The sequence below is a fragment of the Podarcis tiliguerta genome (genome assembly GCF_965153285.1).
Source record: "Podarcis tiliguerta genome assembly, chromosome: 6".
Lineage (NCBI taxonomy): Eukaryota > Metazoa > Chordata > Lepidosauria > Squamata > Lacertidae > Podarcis > Podarcis tiliguerta.
The window spans coordinates 93,236,716-93,254,738 of NC_139539.1; the positions used below are offsets into that span (position 1 = coordinate 93,236,716).

An 18,023-nucleotide genomic window follows, 5' to 3' on the forward strand; every position below is an offset into this window, starting at 1 on the left:
CCCTGCTAAGTTCTGACTACTTCCAGTTTCTCCTATCTGCTGTTATTGCTTTGCTGCTATGATTTTCTTCTGATTACTGCATAGGATTTGGAGTTGCATTGGTCACCCCAGCCAATTTGGAACGATGGAGTAAATGGGATAACATCTGTTACATGCTGCTTTTATTGGCAGCAAACACTTTCAGTCCCTTTCAAATAAATTGCAAGAAGAGGCAGGATGCTATTTAATGCTTCTTAAAATATTCCCAAAACGTGTCTTCACCTTTTGTATCAGAAGAAGTATAACAACAATATATCATTTAATTAATAGCTGTAGTTTACCAGCCCACAAGGTGGCAACCTCTGTTTGCTTTGGAATCAGCATTGTATCGTTTGGAATATGAGTTCTGTATCCAGCGTCTCGGTAGAAATTTCATGCTGTTGCAGATCCATAGCACTTTGGCTCAACAAAGGAACATTTGAGGCATTCTTTCTTTCTGAATTTATTCTATGACCATTTTAGGAAATGTTGATATTAAATAAAGATCAACAATGGGTTTTTTAAAAAAATCAATAGAAATGTGCTTCAGGTAAAGGTAAAGGACCCCTGACAGTTAAGTCCAGTTGCAGATGACTCACTGCTGACCTTCTGATTGGCAAGCCCAAGAGGCTCAGTGGTTTAGACCACAGCACCACCCGCGTCCTCAGGTTTACCTAGAATAATATAAAATCAATATAAAATGCTAGAAAGATGTGGTGAACACCTTGTATATAAAGTGTGTGTGTGTGGGGGGGGAATTGGTCTTAAAAGCTATTTCACACATTACATTTTTGTTGTTGTTGTATGGACAAAAATATCTGTCTCGAAGCTACAAACATGAGTCTGACCAAACTGCGGGTGGCAGTGGAAGACAGGAGTGTCTGGCGTGCTCTGGTCCATGGGGTCACGAAGAGTTGGACACGACTGAACGACTAAACAACAACAACAACAACAACAACAACACCAAACATATGTATTGTATAGATGGATCAGGGACCAGAAATTGGCTGAGAGTTCTCACTAGGTGCATTTATGGTGGCATACACACTTACTATGTCATGTATGTAAAACAACTTTTGAACATAAGAGTCTGCACATACAATTTTGGCCTACTGATAACTGAGCACCCTGGCAGTCTTCAGAAATTTGATAAATGAGTAAAAATGTCAGCTTATTTGGATTCTGGTCTACAGTTAATGCAGCTAAACAACTTCTAATGTTTTCCCCATGGTGAAAGTCAGTACTAAGACATATAAAAGATGAATAAAGAATCTGCAGTGTTTGAATGACAATGATTTTTAGGAATTTATTTAAATAATTGAAGTAGAGATGTGCAAGGGTATGGCAGATTTAAATTATTTCTAAAATTGCACTGGTAACTGATAGACAGGTCTATAACTGGTCTACTGTGATGTCCTTTGATACTAGCAAGTTGTATTTATTGAGAGCGGTTAAGAATATTCTCAGTAGCTGTCACTGTGTGTGGCACAGGAGGTTAAAAGTGTGTGTTTAGGTTGGAGTAATGTAGCCTACAGGGACGCGGGTGGCGCTGTGGGTAAAACCTCAGTGCCTAGGACTTGCTGATCGTGAGGTTGGCGGTTCGAATCCCCGCGGTGGGGTGAGCTCCCGTCGTTCTGTCCCAGCTCCTGCCCACCTAGCAGTTCGAAAGCACCCCTAAGTGCAAGTAGATAAATAGGCACCGCTTTATAGCGGGAAGGTAAACGGCGTTTCCGTGTGCGGCAGTTTCCGTGGCTTGCCAGTTGCAGCTTTGTCACGCTGGCCACGTGACCCGGAAGTGTCTTCGGACGGCGCCAGCTCCCGGCCTCTTGAGCAAGATGAGCACGCAACCCTAGAGTCGGTCACGACTGGCCCGTAAGGGCAGGGGTACCTTTACCTTTACTTAATGTGGCCTACAAAGAAGGATAAAAACTCATTGCAAAGTTTTACAGTGATTTTCAATAAGTGCTTCAACTGTACACATGGTTACTCTTGCGTAGGCAGAATGTTAGGTTGGCCTAAAGGCCACATGGCAAAACTTTATTTCAGAGGTGCTCAGAAAACCACAACCTCATTAGTGAGCTAGAGGGAAAGAAAGGACATGGCACCCCATCAGGGCCTGTTTCTCAATCTTGGCAACATATGCATGGTTTCCCCCTTTGCTATGCTTTCAACACTAAGAACTGATTGCTTAAGCTGTGATTGAGGTGTATGTTCTGATGGGATATGGCACCACCACCTTTCTGAAACTAAGCAGGTCTGGGTCTGCTCAGTGGTTAGACAGGAGGGCTGTTGGAGAACTCTGTGTATGCCATCTTGAGTTCCATAATGAGGGGGGAAATATAGAATGTTAAAATTACAACATCATATGGGCACATTTTTCTGTTTTGGTCTCCATGGTACTGGGAAGGGTTCCATGTGGGAATAAGGAAGATACGATGGCAGCCTCTTGCCATAGTACTCAATCATAGACTATGTCATGAACCTTTTTTCTCTCACTTCTGATTTTAACTTCTTCATAATAGGGTAGAAGATGCCTGAGAGAAATCCATATCTCCTCTTGGACTGCTTTCTTCAGGCTTACTTTACTGTGCTTGGCTTGCAACTGGTGCAGATTTCCTTGTTTGCATACCTCCTTGTCACTGGAAGTTAGAAAATTAAGGGTTAAATTATGGAAAATACCTAAAATGCTTGAACTCTTTTTATATTCCTTTCTCCCAGGATTCTTCCTGTGAAGAGAATCTACCTGCCTCTGCTAGCAGTTAGGGCGAGTTCAGAAGTTAGAGCAACCTTTAATTGTTTAAATTGATTCTGCTTATTTTGTTAAAATATCAAATAGTTTGATAAAAGTACAGTTGGTGTGCTTTGATCCAAGGGAATTCTGAATTAACGGTAGTGTCTTACCCTATATCTTTGCCTTTGATGCTCTGTATTTGGTTGATGGAGGTAGCTAATAATTGGGCGGGCTGTTCTATGGTCAGTTATCCTGGTGATAAAAGTGGGGCACGAATACTAAATTAGCTAATCATCTGTCATATGATCTCTAGGGCAGAGGTGAGGAACCTCAAGCCTGTGGGCCAGGCTTGGTCTGTGAAGCCAATTTGGGGAGGCAAGAGAGTTCATTGGAAATTAAATAGGACACCCTGGATTCTCAAATGTGGGTAGTCCCCACCCACCTGTCAGAGTTGACCTGCGGTGCCAAATAACTCTAGGGCAGTGGTTTTCAGCCAGCGTGCCGTGGCACCCTGGGGTGACTTGAATGATGGTCAGAGGTGCCGTGAGCAGCCCCAGCCCCCATTCCTCCTTCTTTCCCTCCCTCAGATGAAAACAAAACTCGGCTTCCAGTACAAAGCCGGTAACTCCCTACTTGGAACAGACAAATAAGATGTGCTTCTCTACTTTCCATGTATCTCTGTGCTATGTGATGTTGTTTGTCTTTGAAAGAGTGCTGCTTGAGTGTGTGCCTCTAGCCCATCTCTATGATCCCAGCTGCTGAGGGGAGGCCTGAGTCACTGCCAGTTGGGGCTGCTTAGGAATCGTGTTTCAGGTTTTTTTTATTGGCTGCCACCTTACAGAAAGAACATTGAGCAGGGCGATGAATGACTCATAAGTTTTTAAACGCCTTTTCAAATCTGTACTGCTTAAATTTTAATCCTTCATAAAAGAATAGGCAAAACCACTAAATGACAAAACAGCCCAAGTTTTTACCAAGTACTGGGGAGTCCCCACTTGTGAACTACTGGCACACATGCTCCCATTTACACACACCCACTGAAAGTGGCACACAAAAGGGGCAGGAGCAGAAGAAGGGAATCCCCACGTGGTAGCCCGGAATGGAACTCCAAAGTAAGTGGGGATTCCCTCGTATCCCGCAGGGGAGCCGCAGAAAGCATGTGGTTGGTCAAAGGAGCCGTGGGCTCAAAAAGGTTGAAAACCTCTGCTCTAGGGGATGCCAGGGTGTAAAGATGGGTAAGGACTCTCCTGAGGAGCCAGCAGGAAGGTCCCTTCCATCTATGATTCTATGACCCAAAGGCACATCATATTTCTTTAATGTAGTAAAAGTGGATTTGGGTGTCGGGTCTTTTAGTTCAGATTTCTAATTTATTTCAATAGCTTAGTTTGAAATACACATGTTTTGCCAGAGCTGTCTTGAAGCATAGCTAGAAGAATACCCTGAAATAACTGTCCTTGGGCCAGAATAAGAGAGACGTTTGAGGTTTAGTAAGAGCGCACTGACTTGACTGTGATAGCACAAAGGTCTGCTAAGGACAGGAGTGGGAAACCTGTGGCCCAGGCACCATCAACTCCAGCCAGCATGGTCGGGCATGATAAGAGGTGTAGTCTAACAACATTGGGGGGTTCACAGGTAGGCCTGGACGATGTATCAATACATTGCCTAAAACCAGTTTAAGGTTAAAATTGCGAGAGTAATTTCAGAATTTCAGAGCAGGCAATGTATTGTGAATCCCTGCTCGCCCCTGGCTGCAGCCAGCACTGCATGCTTTAATCCAGAGACCCCAGCCAGGCCACCTGATGTTTGCTCACTCGCTCCCTCCTCAGGCCATCCACCTGCTTCAGGAGTCTGGCAGCACCTTCATTTCTTTCCCCAGCCATGTGAGTGTCAGTGGGTTGCTCCCTTCCTCGCACCAAGCACTGAGCGGAACGGAGCCGCCTCCTGTGCCTTGCGTGATGCTCTGGAGGGTGGCTCCTGGTAGCTGCCATTTGCACAGCGGAAGGCTATTGCCAGGGCAAGCCACAACTGCTGGCTCCTGGGAGGTCGGCGGTGCCTCAGGGCTCCGCAGTGTTATGCCATGTGGCGCCTTGGCTGGTGCTCCCCACCTGGGGCAGTGCTGCCTGCCCAGCCTTGCCAGGAAGTGGCAGAAGCTGATCATGGTGATGCTGATCATCTGCATGGTTGACAACTGCCTGCTTCTTTCCTACCTTCTTTCCCCCTTTCTGACATTGTAATATTTTGGGATATCATGAGGGTTAGCTGGTGATATATTACAATGTTGGGAAGAAGAAGAAGAAGAAGAAGAAGAAGAAGAAGAAGAAGAAGAAGAGTTTGGATTTGATATCCCGCTTTATCACTACCCTAGGGAGTCTAAAAGCGGCTAACATTCTCCTTTCCCTTCCTCCCCCACAACAAACACTCTGTGAGGTGAGTGGGGCTGAGAGACTTCAGAGAAGTGTGACTGGCCCAAGGTCACCCAGCAGCTGCACGTGGAGGAGTGGAGACGCGAACCCGGTTCCCCAGATTACGAGTCTATCGCTCTTAACCACTACACCACACTGGGCAGGTACTGCCCAGCCCTAGTCAAAGGTTCCTCAACACTGACCTAGTCCTAGACTATAAAGGTCTAAATGAGACACTGTGTGTTGACCTGTTTGGAGAAAGAGGGACAAGATCCTGGCAACCTCAGATCTTTAGCTGTTAGCCAAATTTTGTGGACACTGCTTATTTTGTGGACTTCTTACAGGGTCTGTTCACTCAGGATTGCCAATGCTTAGATGTGAATGGTACTGCTTTGACAACAAAATGGTTCATGCTCAGAGAATGAGTTTTCTGTTAGTATGTAGATGCTGACAGTTATGTGCAGTGCTGTGTTCAGCGGTAGTTCATTGTGAAGCCCTTGCTTCTAGATGGTGCCAACTTATGGGACCTGGCCATTTATGTAGGCTTCAGTTGGTAGGACTATACCTCGCCTCCATTCCAGAGTATTGTCTAGAAAATACAATGGCCCTAAAGCATGCTCACACTTCAAAGTATAACATAAAATTAACAGAACTGACTTGGCAATTCTTAAGAGTGTTTGTAATGACTTCTTGAATTGTTTTCTGGTATTTTGCATCTTGATTGTCAAAACAATAGTCTCATTATGGATTTCCCTGGCATTGCTTATAATGGTTCTATGATGAATTAAAAAATAGCTTTATTGTGTATGCTTGAGAGATTTTTAATTTTTAGGGATAAAATTTGCATACTTTGAATTCAGGAAGTTAATAAATGTAAGCCACTAAGCCTCCAGTGGGACCTCTTTTATTTAGCTTTAGCTGATAATTTTTAGCCCCTGATATTTAGGAGATGCCATCTCCCATTAAAGCTGTTAAAGCTTCAAAGAAATCTCCATCTGCAGATAATTAAATGATTTTTTAAACATTTAATCTTAATTTGTAGCCTATTTAAAAGTACATATCAAGATACTGCAGATGTTCATTTGGAGGAGGGCATCTTTTTCATCTCCAAGAAACAATATAGTCCTTGTATAATGCATGAACTTTGGCTTGCTAATTTGCAAAACAAACTTACTTTTTGGACTGTAAGTACCACAGTGCTGTGTTCTTAAAAAAAAAAAAAAAAAAAGTTCTCAGGCAACCCAATTTTCCACCAGGAAGATTTAAAATTCTGTGCCCCATATAGGTGATGCAGATTTATCAAGCTTGCCCAGTTGCTAACTTTGCATTTGCTCTTCAGTTTTTGCCCTTTATTCATAACTTGTTCTGGTCCTACTAATTGTGGGAGGGGCAGAAGCCTCATTCCTAACCAATAAAACTATTATTTTGCCATTTCTGTTACTTCAGCATATATTGTCTACATCCTCTCTGTCTCTGCAGTGGTAAGGACTAAACAAGGTTAAAAAAATAAAGGCTGGTGAGATTCTCAGAAAACTGCCTGTTGGGTTTAGTATCAAGTTCTGTGCTTTTTTGTCCTCATAGAATTGCCACATACCTACACGTCACATAGGCTGACAGTTGCAGAACCACCAAGATAACTGTAACTATTTAAGTGGCAGTGCATCATGTGCCAGCTGTTAGTGGCATCAGTCAGCAAACAGTCCCTGATCTCTGAAGCTATGCAAGGGCTGAAGTTGGCATGTCAAGGGTTCTTATGTCTGAGCCAGCCCACAATATGTCTCTTTGGCTCATGCTTTCTCCAATGTATTGTTTTATGCAAAACAGGTTGTGCAGGTAGAGTTTCCTTCAGGACATTAGGCAGTTGTGAATGGACCTAACTGCTACCTTTAATTCTCTTCTATTTATATATAGAGGCAGAATAACTGAGACTTTGAGTAGCTCCTCCGTTTTAAATAAGCTACCGTGTGCATACTAAAGGTTTTTTCTTCTCTTCTACTCAGCAGATGAATATTGGCAAGGCAGTTCTTTATCTCTTTGTTGATTTTACCCCTGCAGTGTTTCTGACTCTCAGGCTTCTGACCTTCAAGCAAACTGTGTCATTGGTTAATATGCACACTATTTATATTCTTAGAAATAATTTTAGATAGCCCATTAAGTTTTGCGGGCACATCATTAAATACTAATTTTAGTATTGACAAGTTGTATCTTCTTAGGGAGTGAAAATACAGAGCATGGAATATAACTATTCAAAGCTGACATGTCTAACAGTAACAAAATCTCCTCAGGTAAGAGAGGATTTTCAGTTCTAATAACATGGACCTTTACCAGACATGGTAATATTTCTCTTTCAGCAGCAGAAGGCTGAGGGTATAAATTGAATCCAAGTAGATGAATAGCTGACATCACTTTAGTTATGCCATAGCACAATCCACAGGGCAAGAAACAGTAGCTGACACAGCAGTTCAATTAAGATTGTGGTACAAATAAATCCATTGTGGTAGAATAGGCTCCTGGTTGTAAAACCCTTTCAGAGTAAGTTGACAAGGAAAAACACCGCGAGGCGATCAAGTGCACTGCGAAATGCAATTCTGCTAGGAAGCTTCTACAAATTAATCCTGAAAGCATACCTCTCTCCCCTTTAATTTTTCCCTGATCAGCATTGAACTGTAATCATTGTTATTTCTCTGAGGCATTAATCTGCACCTCACAAATGGCACCATTCATCTTCAAGATCAGAACTTGGAGAACAAGTGTTTCTCTTGCGACTGGCACCCCAGGCTTGTAGCTAACTAACCAAGACTGGATGGCTATTTTTCCCACTTCAGAGGTGTGGCTGGGTAATTTGGTTCAGTGGAACGTTGTGTAGCCACAAGGATGCTTTCTCAACTCACGATGGAGAATGACCACGAAAGACCCGTATGTTTGCAGAGGTTCAGTATGTTGTCTCATCCACTCAATCTGCCGGAGCCTGTTTTCGCATGTAGGGGAAGTCCCTGACTCAGTAAGGATTTTAGACTCATTGGCTCTCCTCACCTGGTTTAGCCAGCCAGTCAAAGCTGTTCCCTGGGGTGTGGCCGCTGTCACATGCCGACAGCTTCTAGGAGCCAAAGGTGAGAGCTGAGTGCAGGGTGGGGACCAAAGTGGCCAAAGTACCCCAGAAGGAGCATGACATGCCCCCCATCAGAGGTACTACCCCTCTCCTAACGCCCCCCAAATAAAACTTCAGTGCTATTCTGTGCATTAACTGTAGCCAAACTAGACATTACAATAAACTCACAACTGCCCCCAAGGAAAAAAGCTTCCCTTTGTAGAGTTTTCCTCTTCCTTTCCGTAACATCTAGTTGAACTTGTCTCATGTTATGAAATCAAAACACTCCAGTGTTACTTGCTCCTCATTCCTGACTGTCAATAGCATGGAGCAGGACTAGGGGGGATGTCGTTATCAGAACGTCAGACAAGCCCTAAGAGAGCCCTAAGGGGAAAGGGGGAAACTAGATGTAGAATATGTCCTTATTGAGAGGCATGTGTTTATGGAAATAGCTTATTTGGCCTTCATGCTACACAAAATACAACTATTTTAAGAAGGTCTTGCTTTTTGAAAAGCACTTGCAGGTTTGGATGTCGTGTGTTGTTGTTTTGGTGCAATTGATTTTACCTCTCTGGCTAAAGTGTAGAATCTACCCAAGTTGCTCCTTTTTTTTTCTTTCCCTATATTAACATTTAGCTCTTCCAGCTTAAAAGTGGCATTCTCTGTGTGGAGGGTGGGGGGTGAGGAGGTGTACTTGGACTCTTAATTGTAAAAGAAATCCATTGACAGCTGCCCTGCAGCATATTTATTCAAACACCACAGGTCAAATCCTCCCCTGTACTTTCACAGTGTGAGCTGTCAGCTTTGACATTTGGGTATTTGTTAATGTGGAAGGTAAAAAGGAATTGAAAAAAATGGAAAAAAAACACTGGAGCATCTGCATAAAGCTCTCCAGCTGCAGGAGAACTATTGTGGAACCACACAGTGGGAGAAGTCAGCATTTGAGAAAGAGTCACTGGCTAGATGAAGGCATGGCTTGACCTGGGCAGGTCAGTGCCAGATATTCTCCAGCAACCACTGTCCGCCTGCTATGGTGCCATTTTATATAATGCTGAAGAGTAGACAAAGTCAGAACAACATTGCCTTTCCCTACACCATCTCCCTACCCCCCCCCCCAATTTTTTTTACTCATGGCATCTTCTTGTTTATTTCTCCATTGGTTAAAAATCCTTCAACATTTTTAATTAAGTGTATTTACATTTAGGGAGGGATTTGCTAGTTAATGGTATAGGTGAGAGGAGGTTTCGGCGAACATAGGAGATAAAAGGTTTGTTGTCATTTTAAATGATGCCAATGTTGAAAGTTTTTTTATTGTTCTGATAAATTTAAATAAAATAATAATAATAAGCTAGGAATATGCTTTGTTTTGTTTGTCTCTTACGCTTTTCTTTCTGGTTGCATTTTTGTTTCTTAGTATTGAGTTTGATCGAGACTGTGACTATTTTGCTATTGCTGGGGTGACAAAGAAGATTAAAGTCTATGAATATGGCACAGTCATCCAGGATGCAGTTGATATTCACTATCCTGAGAATGAAATGACCTGTAATTCCAAAATCAGGTATGTGTTTGTTGCCTCTTGACTGTGATTTGGAAAGTAGGGATAGTTCATATATGGTAATATAACCACCTCCAACCCATATTTCTGATTGCATGTCATTATTCCCGATAAGCACCTATCAGGTCAGTTTGTTGTTGTTGGAATTAGCCTGTGCCCTAGGTCACTAAGTGAAAAGCACGGATTCCTTTACTTCCAAAAACGGGCACTCATTTCCATGTTGGTAACATTACTACAGTTTTATTATGAGGAATATAACTCCCACAATAAATATTTATTAAAAGCATTGCAGGTAATCTTGAATAAATGAAGAGAGGTTGTTTAAAACCCTGTTGAAAAACTTGGCCCCTTATTGAAATCGGAAATGGTGTACCTGATTTGAGACCTGCTTATTTGCCATCCTTGTAGGATAATCAGAGTATTGTTTTACTGTGTTCTTCATTGGGAAGCTGTACCTGTCTCTATTTTTGTGCATCATAATGCATATTCTTCTGCTTTTTGAGAAACTGCATTTTATACCTTTGTAAACATACGGCAGTCTTTTACCTGTACAAATTTGGTCAATCTACAATAACATTTACTTTTGAAAAACCAATCCATAATTGAGATTCCTGCACAGTACTGGATTGTCCAAGTCCTTGAGCAATTCTTTGCAGATCAAAAACCATGCATGGTTGGCTAACAATAGAATAGAAATTTATTTGTCATTGTCCGTATATACACAGTATACACAACAACGAAAATCAAACACCCACCCAAAGACCGGCTTCACATACACATTTGCACGTACCTCCAACACTCTCATCCCATTCAGACATAATCTATAAAACATACATAATCCAGAATATAACATGGGGGAAGTACACAGCACAGTGGTGAGAAGTGACTAATTAATTTTTAGGCCAAGAGGGTTGCATGCTGGCCATAGGTGGAATCAGATCCAGGATAGGTGGAACCAAAGACAAAAGTTTTCTGATTAGGAATGATTAGGAATGAAGACTGTCTGACTTCAATTTTCAACATGGCTACTCAAAAGGAAGCCCATTGGGTTTGATAGGGTTACTCTCAAGCATACAGTGTCCCCCCTCCATTATAACATACTTAAACCCTTCAAACATATTTAGGGTTCAGTTACTGCTAAAATCTTTACTAAGGCAAAATGCAGGGATTACACAATCCCTTTATTATGTTGGCTGCCTTGGCTGTCAGCCCATTTCCTAATGCAATTCATGGTGTGGGTTATTACTTTTTAAAGCTCTGAACAGCTTCAGACCAAGCTCCTTAACAGACCTCTTGCATGAATTTGTCCACCTTTTAAGATAGCTGCTGTCTCCTCTTGTGTGTTTTGCTGCCTTCTGAGACATGATTGGTAGCAATGCATCAAAGGATTCTCCATGGTTGTGCCATATCTGTAGAAGTCGCTGCCTCAAGAGTTTAGGTTATCTTCGTCTTTATTTGTGTTCCAGGATTGAAGACCCTTCTAAGAAAACAAGCTTTTGATTCCACTGTTGCTAAATTCAATTTATTGATTGTTAGGTATGGCCCCTTTCCGTTCTTGTTCCATGATGCTGCTTAGTCTGGTAACTGTATTTTTAGTGATGGAGTATTGTTAATTTTGATGTTTGTTTGATATTTTGTCAGCTGCTTTTATGAGACTCATTTTTTGGGAGGTGGGAAGTAAGGTGTGTATGTGTATATATAAGCAATTTCAAAGTAAGATCCCTTTTCTGATTTTAATGGGCTATATATGGCAGAAGCCTACTAAATTATTCTCAGACTGTGGGTAAGGGGGTGTCATACAAAAAAAATTCTAATTGATAATTTTTATCAGATAAAATAATTACTTTTCCAATTGTTCTGAAGTTAAATAGAAATATTTAATTTGTGGTACCTCGGGTTACAAATTTTTCAGGCTACAAACTCTGGTAACCCAGAAGTAGTTACCTCGGGTTGCGAACTTTGCCCCAGGATGAGAACAGAAATCACATGGCGGCTGCAGTGGGAGGCCCCATTAGTGAAAGCGCGCCTCAGGTTAAGAACGGTTTCGGGTTAAGAACGGACCTCCGGAACGAATTAAGTTTGTAACCCGAGGTACCACTGTAGGGGAAAACACATTTAAAAGCTAAGGAAAATCAGGAGGACATACACAAGAGGGAAGGAAGGAATTCTGATGAGATGGAACAATGGGGCAACCAGGTGTTAGGGCAGGCATCGCAAACTCGGCCCTCCAGATGTTTTGAGAATACAATTCCCATCATCCCTCACCACTGGTCCTGTTAGCTAGGGATGATGGGAGTTGTAGTCCCAAAAACATCTGGAGGGCCGAGTTTGCCTATGCCTGTGTTAGGGACTACAGGTTGCTCACCTCTGCCCTAGACCCTGGGCAATGCTACGGTGTTACCAAACTTTTTACAACCTTCTGATAGTTCCAAGGTAAGTCAGAGCAATTGAAATGAATGGTAAGACAGCTTTACCCGCCCTAGTGCTTGCATCCTTCTGCTCTGCAAAGAGTGTAAGCTAAACAAAGTTTTGTACCCTCCCCTGCTCAAGAGAAACAGCTTGCATACCTTGAAAGTACCTTTTATTTATTTTATTTAAATGGTTTACATACACTTAAACTACAATCATCTTTAAGCAGAAAAGGGTAGAAATACAGTGGTGCCTCGCAAGACGAAAAGAATCCGTTCCGCGAGTCTTTTCGTCTTGTGGTTTTTTCGTCTTGCGAAGCAAGCCCATTAGCGCTATTGGCAGTTTAAGGGCTATTAACTGCTTTTTAAGGTTTAAGGGATTAGCGGTTTAGCTGCTAAAAGGCTATTAGCAGCTTAGCGCTTTAGAAAAAGGGGTTGGGGAGCGGAAAAAAAACCTCACAAATTTTCGTCATTTTCGTCTTGCGAAGCAAGCCCATAGGGAATTTCGTCTTGCGAAGCGCCTCTGAAAACGGAAAACCCTTTCGTCTTGCGGGTTTTCTGTCTTGCGAGGCATTCGTCTTTCGGGGCACCACTGTAATTTAAAACTTAGATGCTTGCTGAAACACAAAGCTGGTGCCAGAAGTTTAACTGAGGGGGCCTGTCAACAGGGAGGGAGTTCCATACAATTGGGCCTGCAATACTGAATGCAAGGCTCATGGTTGATGCAAGCTGTGCATTCTGCCCATGGGGTACCACTAACATTGACTCACTGAAGAGCTCAGTGTTTGAGCAGATATCTCAAGGATTAGGCAGTCCTTGAGATATCCTGGACCTGAATCATTAAAGATCTTGTAAAGTAACACAAGAACCTTGAACCTGGCCCAACTGTGTATGGGCTGCCAGTGGAAGCTTTTGAGCACTGGAGTTATGTGCTGGTGATAGTCTGTCCCCATCAACAGCAGCATTTTGCACCAACTAGAGCCTCCAGACCAACCCCATAGAGCACATTGTAATCCAGTCTTGAGGTTACCAGTACATGAATCAGTGGGGCCAGACTGTCCCAGAATAGACATGGTTGACATACCAGCCATAACTGGTAAAAGAAGCGGACACGGAACAATGGATCCAAACTACAAGAAAGAAGATTCCACCTAAACATTAGGAAGAACTTCCTGACAGTAAGAGCTGTTCGACAGTGGAATGTGCTGCCAAGGAGTGTGGTGGAGTCTCCTTCTTTGGAGGTCTTTAAGCAGAGGTTTGACAACCATATGTCAGGAGTGCTCTGATGGTGTTTCCTGCTTGGCAGGGGGTTGGACTCGATGGCCCTTGTGGTCTCTTCCAACTCTATGATTGTATGATTCTAAAAGGAAGTGTTAGGTCAGGTGGGGCAAGTGGGCATGGCTTTGGGGAAAACAGCCTTGGAGTCAAATTAGGACCTTATTAGTTTAAACTGGAGTAAAAATTATTCATTCATTCATTCATTCATTTAAATTTGTAATCTCATTTATTTTTAGATTCTGTTTACATGATATTAAAAGGTGACAAGTGGTGATTAGGCGAATGTAGTGCACCTGCTAAAGAATTAAATTCGTCCTATTTATTAGCACTAGAATAGAACAGAGCATGTTTTCTAAGCTAAATGGTACTTTTAACACAAAAGAAGTAGCTTGTATCTTTTGGCTCGTAGTGTTGATTTAATGCAAGCTGTTCAGTATGCTCTTTGGGGAAATGTGGCTTCTGGTTTTTTGTTTTTGCATGTTACAAACACTTTTTAGTTAGCTGAAAGTTGACAAAGATCAGTAAACAGGAAGGAGACTGTTTCAGTCTTGTGATAATTTGATTTGAATTAAAAACAGTATTAAAGGTTTATGGTGTGTGAAGAGACTTGAATAGATGTTAACGGACCACTTAGTGATTACAAAGTACAATATTCAATTTGGATGTTTTCTAATTTCACCTGAGCAGTCTGCGTCTCAACAAGAAAGCTGCATGAAAGGATGCCAACACACTGTTCTCAAGGGCCTGACATTTCTCTCATATTTGTGCCCTGCCCCTGCCCCCCCCCACCTCACCTGCTCTGAGCTCTCCAGCTGTTCTGTCTTGCTGGAGTGCTGTTCCTCATGATACAGTCTGGGGGGAGAGAACTATTTTGCCATCCCCCCCTTCTTCTTTTCCTGCTGATCTATTTTCATAGGAACTGCTATCACTATTTGAATATATGAAGCTGTCTTTCTGAAGTCAGACCATTGGTCTGTTTTGCCTGTATTAATGTACTGTCAGTGACATCAAGATTACAACTGGAAGTCTGTTCCTAGAGAACCAAGCTATGAACTCCCCGTTAACAATCGCTTGCTTCATAGCTCATCCAGCAATTTCTTCTTGCCTTTGCCAAAGTTCTGGGGACTTTTTAGTTATTTAAAACTTCTCTGTACCTTCAGTTATTAAGTAAGAGAACCACTTCTAAAAATTAAAAAAAAACCATCTTAATGGTCCAAATTGCCTGTTATAATTTATAAATTATAATTTATAAATTATAAATGTAATTGGGTCTACAAGTATTCTTGCCTTTCCTATTGTAGTTGGAGACAGGCAAGAAGCTAAATATATGTTCAGATACTTCATACTCACTAAATCACTTAACATGTTTAATTAACAGTACGCATTCAAATGCTTTGCTAGAAAAAATATAGTATTTTCTGATTGACATTGGCAATTATATATGCCATGAACCCCACTCATCCCAGCAACCACTGTGGCTGTTATGGGACTTCCAAAATGTTGTTTACAAGTTTTTATTAGGTGGTCCTTGGTGTGTGTCTATTAAATATATTGATTTTTAAATGTATTATTACTTATTCATATTTTATTGTATTAGAATTAGAATTTCCACATGGTCTGTGGAGTAAAAAGGTTTGGGAACCCTTGCATTGCTTGCTTGTGTTAAAGTCCTTCCATTTCCTTTACCTGTTCTCTAGAATGCTGAAGTGTCATGATATCTTTGCAAACATTCTAGGTCTTAATAATAAAAGTGTAAAGGAATACTGGCAGACCGTTGTAAGAGAAGCAGTCTGACACCGCCATTTTCAAAATAAAGCCCTCTTGCTTGGTCTGGCCTCCTCTCCATGGTTGCCCTGGTGCCTACCTCCATCTCCAGAGCATCCACATCTACCCACACCTGGACAATCTCTTCATCCAGTCTCCAACATGGGAAGAAGCACTGCAGCATCTGACCAGCGTGATAGCAGCCCTGGAAGCTCATGGCTTTGTAATCTACTGAGAGAAGAGTCAGCTTGTTCCAATGTGTCAACTGGTTTACTTCAGTGTCTTCACATACCAGAGGCTGATCTCCCTCTCTCCAGAGCACATCATAAAGATGAAAGCAGCAGCCAAGCTACTTTTCTCCTGCAAGCAGGTGAACATTAAGCTGATGTAATGGAACCTAGGGCTATGCATGTTGGCATATCAAATAACCCCACTGGCCAAGCATCATGCTCAACTACTCCACGGGGCCCTTCTACCTCACCAGTGGGCCATCATGCACAACAAGCAACTACAGATCAATGGAACCTCACAGGACAGGGCAGTCTGCGTGTGTCAGTGAAATCGCATATATTTGAAACACCATTGGAAAAGCCTGCAGACACCCTCTAAACCTCTGGAAACCCTTGAAAAAGCTTTTAAAAGGCCAGTTTGCAAAGTCAGACAAAAAGATATCACCAAGGGCAACTGCTCCACAATAAGGTGTATAAACAAGCAAACTAATAAATCACAGATGTAGTATTTTTCTTTACAATCTCGTGTATTTGATAGAAGCAACTTTATCTCGCGAGTCAACACCCAGACACTGTTTTGGTACAATCAGTGTTTCTTCCCACAAAGGGGCTTAATCATCGAGCTGTACAATGAAGACTAAGCATTATACAATCAATAGCTTAGAGAAATGGGCAAATCTGTCCCTGTACGCATATCTCCCAAGGGAAGAACAGAAAAGGGCTCTCCAGCCTTCTGTTCGTTAGTCTTCTTTGACAGTCTGGCAGCAGTGGTGGCTCTGTCTTCCTCATTGCTGGAGGGTGATGTGGAAACAGCAACAAGGGGGATAGACCGGTACCCCAAAGCGCTTGGCCGTGGGTCAGAAGCACTTGCTGGTGCTGGTGTCCTGTGGAGGAACATGGTGATAGGCAGCTGGCTCTTTTTCCTCTTCAGCTGGTCAGACATCTCTGTATGGCTCCACGCTGTCCATAAACACATGCTGGATCTTTAGGCTGCCAGAGCATTTCTTCTCCTGTTGTTGACTACCAGGTTGAGCCAGAACCAAACCCAATGATTTTTTTATTCCAATATAAATCCATTCTTCAGGTAAGTATCAGTTGTACTAACCTGAGCATTTCCCCATAATTGTATTTCCGTAGTAGAAAAGCTGTAGCCTGTTGAATTTCTGACTGCTGCATAGCTATTAAACGCATAAAAACTCCGTCCAGTGTCAACCCTGAACCACTAAATGGGAGGAGAAAACAGAAGCTTCTTAAGCCCCCAGGGATTCCTTTTGCCAGTGGTCCAAACAACTCATTTATCAGTTCACTCATTAGCTAAAAACACTTAACAGGCAGGAGCGTCCAGTCTGACTCATTTCACAGAAATTGCTTAGAAGGGCAGCTGCACATTGTGCTGCATAACTTTCTTTCTGGAGGGAACTAGAGACATACTTTTGTTAAAAATGCAAGGTCAGAGTCTTGGGCTTTGGTGGAGATGCCAGTGAAGGGTTTCGCAGATGCCCTGGCTGAGTTGGCATGCTCCCGTACTCTTCCATGCTATTCTACTCTTATTCTTGGTGATACAGTGGTACCTCGGGTTAAGTACTTAATTTGTTCGGAGGTCTGCTCTTAACCTGAAACTGTTCTTAACCTGAAGCACTACTTTAGCTAATGGGGCCTCCTGCTGCTGCGCGCCGCCGGAGCACGATTTCTGTTCTCATCCTGAAGCAAAGTTCTTAACCTGAAGCACTATTTCTGGGTTAGCGGAGTCTGTAACCTGAAGCATATTTAACTTGAGGTACCACTGTATAGTGATGAAAGCAATAACTGGGTGTGGCGGCATACAAAATCAATATTGGCAAAGTATAGTTCTGGACTACACTTGCCACAGCAGAAAGCTAGTTATTATTTCTCACATGCTATTGGTAAGAAAACAAACACCAGACTGCTTTGTTCTCCTGAATAGTTAAGTATAATGACCACAGAAATCAACTGAAAGTTAGTGCTTAGCAATCCCGTGTATTGCCCTTTGGCACGCTTCCTTACCCATTATATTCTTTAAAACTTGCTCCTTCTTTCATGGAAGGAACACTCTGTACACTGCTGTAAAAATATCTGTGTTCATCTTGGTGGAGCCCTAACCTCTTAAAGAGTTTCATTTATCGCTGCTAGTGAACCACATTATACTGCTTTATAGTTCCATACACTTTCACTTGCAACATGTATTGGAAAACTGTTAAATGAACTAGGTCTCAGAAGGCCTATACATTTGGATACAGCAAGGCAACAAACATAGTTAATATCTTGGCTTGGCTTAGAAAAAGGATTATAATGAATTTAAAGCTATAATTCTCAATTTTGTGTCAGACACCTGACCGTTATCTAAAGAGAGACAGTTACTATAGCCAGAAGTCAGGATATGAAATTTGGGAGGGCACAATACAAAACCCTGGGTTGCTCTCTCCTGGGCTATACACAAAGCTTCTCTTGAAAAGTCAGGAGTCCCCCCCTGGCACATTCTGGGCTCTGTCATAAGAGTGCTGTGAGAGGGAGAAATTGTCCCAAATTCG

At 42.2% G+C, this 18,023-nt stretch overlaps 1 protein-coding gene and 1 long non-coding RNA gene across 4 annotated transcripts in view; both read left to right on the forward strand.

Moving 5' to 3' along the window:
- Positions 1-18,023, forward strand: part of COP1 (COP1 E3 ubiquitin ligase) — a 100,013-nt gene that overhangs the window by 31,356 nt on the left and 50,634 nt on the right. For all 3 annotated transcript variants that reach the window (XM_083446334.1, XM_083446333.1, XM_083446335.1), the window contains exon 12: positions 9,654-9,797. In XM_083446334.1, coding sequence (XP_083302460.1) covers positions 9,654-9,797 — 144 coding nt within the window. The remainder of the gene's footprint in view (positions 1-9,653; positions 9,798-18,023) is intronic.
- LOC310680131 lies at positions 10,702-15,995 on the forward strand. The gene is made up of 2 exons (XR_014512653.1): positions 10,702-11,330; positions 15,216-15,995. It is a non-coding gene; the product is annotated as an uncharacterized lncRNA (long non-coding RNA).